General features: G+C 38.3%; 1 protein-coding gene across 2 annotated transcripts in view; it reads left to right on the top strand.

The window, feature by feature from the left end:
- Positions 1-7,327: 7,327 nt before the first annotated feature.
- LOC127618047 (B-cell lymphoma/leukemia 11A-like) overlaps positions 7,328-10,783 on the top strand; it is a 69,883-nt gene continuing 66,427 nt past the window's right edge. The window contains exon 1 of one of the 2 annotated variants that reach the window (XM_052090278.1): positions 7,328-7,736. In XM_052090278.1, the coding sequence (XP_051946238.1) occupies positions 7,682-7,736 (55 nt within the window). In that variant the 5' untranslated portion in view covers positions 7,328-7,681. Of the gene's footprint in view, positions 7,737-8,449; positions 8,571-10,783 lie in introns of those variants that run through there. The other variant, XM_052090279.1, reaches the window with a different exon arrangement.

Raw genomic sequence — 10,783 nt, 5'->3', positions numbered from 1 at the left:
TGTTATAGGCTTTAACTCTAATACAGTGCTGCCATGACAAGACATGCCAAATATCTGACTGTGGTTCCTCCAAAACATTCTCTATTGCCCTCATATGTTGCAGTTGATTGCGCTATTTTTTGCTTTATTGCAAATTCTTTATTGATTGTATTTTATATATCTGTTAAATGTAGGCCTTTATACATTTATATGTGTTACAACCTTTGGACAATTAGACAAAATGAAGGTAGAAAACCACCCAACCCGAAAAAGATTGTCTAAGACATTTTATTATTTTTCAACACCATTTCCCAAAATTCAATCTGTAACATTTTCAGTTATGGAAATTTGACTAATAATATTCATTTTATTTTAGGTGGACGAAAAAACATTTACAAAGAACATGGCGGGGAAAAGCAGAAAGTGACAGGTAAAACAACATCTCGTCACCCAAATAATCAATTTCACAATTCAAGCGTTTATCATGTGATAAATGCATTGGGAAAATTAATTTAGCTAATCTCATAATCAGCCAGAAATAAGTCAAGAACCCTACATCTCAAACTTCAACTGGAAAATCGAAATCGTGCGATTTCTTTTCAGTGTTCCTTTTGAGCAATTAAGAGAACAAAAATCACACTTTGACAAAGCAACCACGTCTTTAATGTTGATTTTCTCAACTTAACTGGACACATGTGTGATTCATTCTTTTCTTGCATTATTTTTTTATGTATTTATTTGCAACAGGTAAACACTGAACGTTTCCACATGTTCTTAGCAAGTAACCTATACTGATGTAGCCACTATGTTGTTTAATGCTGCAAAACATGTATCAATCAGAATCAGTGCGTGGTCAAAATGAAGGAATAAATGAAGCTATACACAGCTTCTTTGTAGCTGTGTATAGAGATGTAAATGTATACAGGTCATTCGATGGAGTATTTCAAGACGTGCACTCACATTATAAATACCTCTTGCAGTATCGTTACACAGCTGTGCGCATTTTAAACGTATGTTTATCCCGAACATGTTTATCGTATTTACAGACAAGCTTATTCAATGGCAAAGTGTCTGTGGATGTCGAAACCATTTGCAAGAGTCCGTTCTGTGGGGTCGCTGTCCATGGTTCTGAAGCAATAATAGCTACCAGAATTCCTGTCTGATTAATTCTGAAATAAATGCTCAATTGACCATATTACTATTGACTGGAATAAGCAATGTTAATGATTTAAAGGAATTTGAAAGCTGTCATTTGAAGAATTAAATAAAAAATCCTTAAAAAAAAAAAAACACAAAACACATTTCAGTTAGAAAAATATTGATATTTTATTGCCTTGGCACTGTTAACGACTAATGCATCTCATTTCAAAAAGCTTCGAAAGCAGGATTCTCTGACATGGAAAAACATGCATCTGAAAGCTTATTGGCAGCTGACTTGCTGTCTTGTTGCCGAATCGGTTAATGGCTAACCGACAGCTTATTTTTTTAAGAATGGAAGTCTTAAGAAAACTGGTCTCAGAACAGTTTATAGGCACTTTATTTTCATCTTACCTCTGTACAGCCTCCGTAGCATTATCCAGCTTTCGGACGCCGCCAATGTTACAACTGGGACCGTTTAGGTTTCATATTTCCTTTGCTGATGATTATCATCCTCCTCTTCTTCATTATCACCATCATCATCATCATCAACAACAACAACAACAGCGACAATAATTATATAAAAGCAAACGTGCACTTCATCTGCACCATATATTGTCAAACAGAGTGTTTTTTTTATGTTAAATAAATACCCAGAATTATGGAAAAAATTAAATAAAAACCTTGATAATGATTAAGTTACTCACACCAGTTTATAAAGCATTCCAAGTTTGAAGGAACCTGCATTCCAACATCAACAGACAATTGAAATCCCAAATCTAGCTCTATAAATTGTTTGCTAATATTTATTGTATTGTCTAACAGTTGTGCTTAATCTAGCTGTTAAAAAGGCAAGTTGGTTCCGTCACCTCTTCAACTGCGTTGGTTTCTTTTTTGAAACGTTAAATCAAGCATTTGTTGAGAGAAATCACATGTCACCATAAGTTTGAACACTAGAGGGAACTTGGACCACAGTAAATTGGTTTTTGCCGACACAATATCTGCGTCTCTTCACACAAAGTCCACGTTTCCATGTGCAACAGAAACCTCTTGTGAGTGACTCCAATGTTTGTCCTGTTCATAGAACTTATATCATTAAGTAATGACTATAATGTTATGAAACTTGCTTATATTATTCCACAGGATAATTGTAATGCTCTGGGTTAGCCGTTGTGCTCACTTGTTTGTCCGCTTGTTGTAGAGCCCCATGCTGGCAGCCTGTGTCCTCACCACTTTTATTCATGCGTTTTATCTCGTTATTTTAGCAGTAATCAGTACAGTATTTTGAAGCATCTTTATGCAATCTCAAGCTAAACATGACAATAAACGAAAGCCTTAGCTCAGCAGATAAACGGTCCCTAATTGATCATTGTCTGCCTCATGAATCATCATATCAGTCGATTAATGCAAGAATAACAGCAACAGTAACAGGACTGGCATGAACGTTTCATTGACGGTTTAAGATCCCGAATAGCTGAAGTTAGTTTTTGTGAGACACGTCACATATAACCTACCAACAAATATAATACAATATATGTGCATTTTACTCCACTCTGTTTCTTTCTTTTGTCCTTTTTGAATCTTATTTTTTTGTCAGTAAGTGCTGTCTTTATATCTTACAGCATGTGACCACAGCATGTTGCCAACTCTCTGGTATGGTTTTCTCACACCTAATTCTTTCTCTCCTCTTTTCCTCTTTCTAACACACTCACACACACCTTTGCTTTTCGTGGAGAACTCACGTTAATCATTTTCACCTACCGAGACGTAATCCCTTAGATTATATCTAATACCAGCTAAAACCCATGGCATGCCCACCCATCGCTCCGTGTGATAATGCCACATTGTGAAATCTAGCCATTAATATTAATTTTTGGTCTGTGAATTTGTTTGAACTGCTGAAGCTTAAAATTCCCATAAAAAGACAAGGCTTGACTTACCATGGATTTTAAGACCATTCCCATTTCGTCCTTGAAACTTGTCTCCAGTGGGATATGTGGACTTAAGGTGGTAACAGTCTTCCACAGTCGACACGACAAGGCTTACTGTATAGATTTGCATTTTATGGTCAGTCTGTTTTTAGGGTCAAATATTAAATCCGTCCTTGCAACATTGTTGGAATCAAGGAAAAAAATATTGTTTGTCATTTTATATTAAAATGATTTGTGTGCTTATTTTTTTAGGATTGTTTGTACGAATTAGGCTATAGCCTACAAGCTTTAGACAAAATAATTTATTTAATAATGCCACTTTTGCAAGTGACATTTTAGGCCCTACATGGTTAATTATACAGCGACTGACTGTCCCAGAGGAGAACATAAGAGGATAATATCATGTTTACAATCATTTGAGAGATACATGATGGCATATAATTTAGACACAAACTAACAAGGCAAGATACCTGATTTAATTCCATCCAGGGCGGTCTGTGCATGTCCTGGAAGAGAACTACTCTGTTAATCTGCCTGTAACCTTATGTGAGGGCCTGGTATAGCCTATACACAAATAACCTGATGTTACCTAAGCGCGCAGAGAATGAGAGATCTTATATAGAATAATAGCCACAGTTTTTTGTTACTTTATAAACTATTCTGTAGAGTGGGTTTCCTCAAGACATTACTTTTTCATTGACACCATATTTCGAATAAAACAGAAAACGTGACTGCTGTTGAACATTCTGCCTGACCTGTGATTTGAAAGTTATTATTAACATAATGTAGGAAATACTTTGAAATGAACTGCCCAAAAATAACGTTGACCGAATAATGCGTTATTCATTATCTAGCCCAGAAGAATCCACAAAATGTTTTCTCTGTTCTGTATATTGGTGTTTAACCAAAGCACTGATGAACTCACTTTGCATAGCTATTTGTGTGTGTGTGTGTGTGTGTGTGTGTGTGTGTGTGTGTGTGTGTTCCAGGCACGCTGTTTATCAATGGAATCAATCACGAGAGACCAATATTAAATTGCTGACTTGCGCTCTTTGATATAATTAAAGCACTAAAACATTTGACGAAAAATAGTTGGCATAGCCTACACTTGACCATTTAATGTAGGCTAATGTAATTGGAATAGTGCATGTTCTAGTACTTCTATCAAGTTTGCAATTGGAATAAATGCGAAAAGTATTCGCACTTTATTTTCTTGATCAACTCATACAAAATGACAAGCAAAAGTAACCATACACAGGCCTACAGTATGTGTGTCTTTTTTTCTTTATAGCTAGACATTAGTTGCATGAAAACTCAGGACACTCGTGAACGCGACGCTTTTCAGTGTTAATCTTGCGACTGGTAAACCATAAATGCCAAAACACCTCTTTCAACTTGACATCAACGCTGGACAACAGTTGCAGGGAAACAGATCTGCTGATGAATTGCCAGAGCCAGTGGGGAAAATGAGAGGAGAGAAGTATGAACAGGGCGTTGGGCGTCGATTTTCCCTTATATTAAAATGTGCCCAAGGGGCCAGTCAGTCAGTTTATTTGAGCCACTACCAATGGAAGGCATGCACATGTCCAAGATAATTTTTTTCTATCGAAAAATAATTGTCTCGATTTCACACAGGCCAAAATTAATTTTCGGTGGCCATAGTGATAACCTAATATTTACATGGTGGTATCATTTCAGTGAAGTGATAGAACTAGTGATTCTACTGCAACTGTCCTTTTATTCTGGGTTGGTAATAAGTTTTTTTTTGTTATTCACAGGGATTCGCGCACTGAGCTGAAACGTTATTTTAAGCATGAATCTGTCATCGCACTTTCCCCTCACACTCATTTTCAATCCATTCCTCTGTCACTCTCTCTCACACACACAAAAACACATTTTTTTCTGTTCGAGAGAGCGGCTGAAGCGAGCCTGACCGTGCAATGCAATCGCAATGCATTTAACGTCTGGCTGATTTATGATGGGATCAGTCGCATTATCATTTACATATTGAGATTCTGTTTGTACGCGGGGTTTTGTTGCTGCCTGATAGCTTCCATTGCTGAAGGAGGTGTAAACGCTCGATTTGCTCCGATCAGTGGCTGGGGCAGACTTTCAGGAAAGTACAAATGAAAAAATAAATAAAATAAAAATAAATAAATAAAATAATGAAAAATGTTGGTGCACCAGCCAATGAAGTGAGCGGGTAGGGGACATAATTAGTGCAGTTATTGGAATATGAACATCCCTAAATGTGTCCAGTCCAGCTCATAAAGTACATAAAAGCTTGACATTTCAAACTCACTATGTATGAATGTACACTTATAAAGTAGACGACTAATTGTGCAGTCAAAAGTCACTATTGCAACACGTTTCGTCGTAATCTGATACCAATAATTGCTATTCACGCGTGTGGAAATACTCCGTTTGATTTTATAAAGACTGGTTCATGAAAAACTAATAGATACATCAAAGTTTTCTTAAAAGATTTAGGATAGAATGCAAACCCAGAATGCCTTTATTTTCTTTTAAACGATGCACACTTTATTTCGTTAAAAATATTGTTAAATAGCTACATTAAATATTTCGAATGGCACATTTCTGCGGGGATTAATACATACAGTAGGTATTTCTCTATATGACGCGCGAATACAGAGCATAACTTCCTTCAAGAGGTTCTAGTGATTTCAGTGGTGTGTTTCTATCAATTACGCCGCAAAATCGCAGAAAAACAAACCCAGTGACAGACTCTACACACGCGACACTTAAAATGTAGCTGGATTGCAGCCCATTCCCTTTGCATGCATGAAGAAAAGTAAGAATTCTGTAGTGCGCTATAGTACGTTGACATTAAATGAATGGCTTGGCATCGCAGAAACACATTTAAAATCGATACAGTACTTTTAATTCTATGCTATTTTTATGATAATGGCCTGAAACATCAGCACAGTTTTGTAGTTAAATCCTTTCCCACTTCCAGATAGCCTCGAGCAAAGTTGACCTTTTGCCCAGTGAAACTAACTCACGAGCGCCTAGCTAACTTTCGCTTAAACATCGCACTGAAAAACATTTACCAACACATCGATCAGTCTTGCTCCAGATATAAAGATGTCAGCTTTGCCTGTAAAACAGCTACACTCACTCACTCACTCACTCACTCACTCACTCACTCACTCACTCACTCACTCACTCACTCACGGGTCACGAATTATCTCCAGCATTCGACTTCAATGTCCGATCTGTTTCTTATTGGTTTCCTATTGAATTGTACCGTTCCTCGCAGACTGTCACTTCTTCACGCATGCAGCCTCTGCATTGAGTCTCTGGAGCACGCGCTTAGCACTTCAACTAGTTCGCAGGAGTGTATTTCTCTTCCTCCCACCTCATGCATGGAAACGCGCTTGTCCGCGGGTTTTGTTATAGCATACGCTTGATGTCTCTTTTCGAATATTTCTAAATCCACGCTATGGTTTACTGACACCCCCTTTCCTCCCCCAGTCGCCACGATTCTCTATAATCTGAGCACATCTGAAATCTATTACCCCGTCCCCTCTCTATAGTGGGCTGCTCCCTCGATCTATTCGTCAGTGTGTTGTTATATTTTTAAAATTACACTCTTGTAGTATTTAAGTCCCACCTACATCACTCGCAAAGTGTGTTAGCTAGTTTGCCATTTTTTATGTGATGTCCCATAGGAGGAAAGTGTAAACATCACGCGCCATTCTGATCAGCGCACGCGGCGGTTGAACCTTCATGCCCTAGTGCGGAACCTGTCTGTCCTGTTCAAGCAACCCTATAGTCTCTAGCTAACTGTTCCGCTTCAGAAGCAGCTTCACCCTATCAGCCCTCGCACAGCGTGTAGTGCCTCTGACTGTGTGACCAGGACTTGAGTGACTGTTTCAAGCACTGTCTACTCCAGAAGTCCCGATCAATGTCCACTACGAAACCTTATATCAGGGGATCCTTTCCCCCTCCCTTTATATACAGCATGTCCGGCCCCCTTGAATCTCCTGTCCATTGGCACCTCGTGGTCTGTTTTCCTGCGTACACACACACACACACACACACACACACACACACACACACACACACACACACACACACACACACACACACACACACACATTGCTTTCATTATCTCTCTCTCTCTCTCTCTCTCTCTCTCTCTCTCTCTCTCTCTGTGTTTGAGTCTCTCTCTCTCCCTCTCTCTCTCGCTCGCCTCTTGTCCGGCCCCCTGATCTTTCTGTCCATTGGCTTCTTCGGGTCTATTTTTCATGTCCAACCCCTAATGAGTGTCCATTGGTTTTGTTATTTTCACTCCCTCCTCCCACTCCACGGCTTTGCCCTGCCCATGTTCTGTATGTCTGTGTCCATCCATCTCCTGACGTTCAAGTTCGTAGGGACGTCACGTCCGCACTTGAACTTGCAGCTCAGGGGGGCTTTTGCCATTTTTTCATCTCTCTCTTTTCAAAAAAGCCATGACGGCTATCCCACAATTCATCTTCCCTGCGCCATCTTTGTATTATTTCTAATTTATTTTGGATGTCAAAGGCATTGATGAAGATATTTTCTCTGGAGCCTCCCTTCTAACCCGGCTCTCCCGATGTGAACCGAGCTGAAAGCCACCACCAACCACCATGTCTCGCCGCAAGCAAGGCAAACCCCAGCACTTAAGCAAACGGGATTTTTCGCGTAAGTAAACGACAATATATTCTATATCCTCTCCTTTACCTGTTTTTGGGTCCATTCTGTAGTAGCCTATTGCATTCAGAGGAAAAAGCAGTGAAGAGGAGCGTAATTCTCGGTGAAGACGCACATTGGACACTGGACAGCGCAGATCGTGGTCAAGTGGACTTCAGAGAAGAGAGTGTTTCCATCTATGAAATGCCTGTGCGCGCAGCTTCCTCAGCAGCAATGCCAGAAAAGTTTTCTTTCCACCGCGATACTTTCCATGCAATGTGAAGAAGTTCATGTCAAATCGGTCTTTAGGCGCGCATGTCTTGGCTCTCGTGCCCTCGTCGCTTTGACCACTTAAGAGATATACGGACTGTGGTGGGTATATGCATGCATGCTTTAGCTCGGTTATTTAGACTCTTATCTCGTGGAATGTCCCGTAACGCTGCCTGTCTGTGATTCTGGGCAGGATTTCCCCCCTCTCGCACTATTTTTGGAAGATTTTCAAAGAGTGGAAGTGAATTCTGATTGGGAAAAATCGCGTACCCGACTGTTTACAAGCGCCGCGTGCCCGTACTGCCATGCTAATAGAGAATGATAGTCGCCTTTCTGAGCTTAACATTGCACAGAAAACTATCTAAATATAAAACGTATTTGTTACATTTGAATGATAAACTAGAGCTTTTCTTACATTTGAGGTGAAAACGTAATTCTGGTCTTCTCGCGTGGGCTTTCGTTTTAAGCAATAGGAGAAGCTTCTTAGCCACACTATTTACGATTCGCGTGCATGCCATGCAAGGATAAATGATATTTTACGTAAGCCTGATTTTGTTTTAAATGTCGATGACAAAGGTAAGGCAAAACCTAACTGTAATGCAGATATTTAGATATAACTGCAGCTTATCGAAAAACAGTCATGTGTGTTCATGTAGGCTACTGAGTTTTGTTTTCGAACTATTCTTCGAAAAGGTTGGTCAAGTTATCTTTTCTTGAGCTCTTAATGTGTCGTGAAGGGTTGTGTTAAGTTGCCTTGTTGTAAATAACAAGTGTAGGCCTATTTCTTAAATTATGGATAAACAAAAATCCGGAGCAAGAGGAAAATAAAACATTACACTTTCTCAGAGATTATCACTTTTTGTTGTCCCAAACATCAAGCTCCAAACAGTATTAGGCTACGTTGTATTAGGTAAACATGTTTGACACAAATCCAGAGTTGTTGTTACAATGTAACGTATCGTGTAACATTCTAGGGTTTCTACACACACAGGCTTTGGATTCTCCGCGTGTCCGTTGCTTTAAGTGTCAGAAATCCGCCACTAGGGGGCAGAGTACGATCATAAACTAGACATGAACACGATCAGTTTCACCGCTATCTTTATCTATATTTGACCATATGTTAGCAAGAGAGAAACGTATTGCAGGCTAAATGAACTCGTAACTGTTTTTCCTCGTCCTTTCCTGACCTGGCATGAAATGTTGATATATATATATATTTTACCTCGTATTTAGTAATAGCACATTTTAGTTCGAGTAAATCCTTGGAAAACTAACAGGAGGTTCAGGCAATATACATGGACTAATGTCGATCTTGATAAACTTTGCCATCTAATTCATAATTACACAGGGATGGCAGTTATTTTGACAGTGAGAGATATTCGAACGAATGAGCTGGTTTACGAACAGGTCCAACTTGTATTCTTTTGATTCAAAACCACAAAGCTTCAATTGCTCACCTTTAAACACAAAGAGATAGCCTACTTTTCAGAGGAGAACCATTTAAAAATATACTTGTAATATTATTGGATTTTTTTAACCTGCTTTTAAAATCAAACACAGTAGGTGTTGTAAAATGCCAAAATATATTCGAAATAAAAATAAATTCAATATGCTTGTCAGCGCTAAGTGCAGTGGAATTTATAAAATAATTGGGAAAGCTCTTATGTCCAGTTTGCACTGTTTTTAGTTGTTGTGTCGATCAAGTTTTCAGTCTAAAATTCTGAGTCATCTCAATTTGATTTTGTGTAATTATCTGGATTATCAAATATTCTTTTGCAACATAATTATCGGACATTTGTTTATTTTTATAAGGTCGGTTGTAGATGCTATAATTTAGAAATATGTATGTAGGCTATGCATACGTGTGAGTAGCCTATTTGTTAAGACGTCAGACGTGAAAATAAGTATAACAAGTAAGACTAATTATCGTAGAAACGATAGACAAATTAATATCAGAATCACTCTGTATCAGATTTAAAATTATTTGATTTTACTTGAGATGGCCCTCTTTTAATTATTTGCATCGCGAGCAATTAAACTCGAAAACATAAATAAAAATAATAATAGGCTAATACAAAAGCATACAAGGGCATTTTTCTTTCACAAAAAGTAATGATGTGGTATTTCAGTGGCAAATATGTTGAATGTTTCTTCATGAGCACATCTGCTCCTCAAAATCTGCCCCAGACTGGGCTGAAGTAAATTTATTCGCGGTGTGCCTGATCCCATCACTTTTTTTTTTTAAATCAAAATCTGTACCAATCATCACACGCTAAAATTAAAATCTATTTTTTTGATTCTCTGTGGTTTTAGGTTCATTAAAGCATGAAATTGGCAGCTTATAAAGAAGGTCAAGATACTTTACCATTAGGAAGCTAACATAGTGTAAAAGATTTCACTAAACAATCATAATAAAAATGCATTACACACGTCACTAGAGAAATGTGTGCGATAACCTTTATAGCTAACTAAAACGAATAGTGCTGTTGTGCGAAGCGTATTTTGTTGCAGAGTTGAGCAGTAGTTTGTTATCAGGCAAGTAGCATTCACTGTGGGTTAACTGGCTATCTTGTGTAGCCTACCGAATCTACACGTGTTGTCCATGCAGTTATTTGATAATCCAGATGTGTGAACGGTCGAGTGAAACTGACACGAATTTAGTTCAGACACAGATCAGATGGTAATGCGCCTAAATATATATAACGAAATTTTTTTGGCTTTATTTCATAATAAATCAAACACGAATATGCTATTATGCCACTGCTATCATAGGTATGGGAATTTTATGT

Source organism: Xyrauchen texanus, chromosome 24 (assembly GCF_025860055.1).
Source record: "Xyrauchen texanus isolate HMW12.3.18 chromosome 24, RBS_HiC_50CHRs, whole genome shotgun sequence".
NCBI lineage: Eukaryota > Metazoa > Chordata > Actinopteri > Cypriniformes > Catostomidae > Xyrauchen > Xyrauchen texanus.
This window is presented reverse-complemented; position numbering and strand designations above follow the sequence as displayed.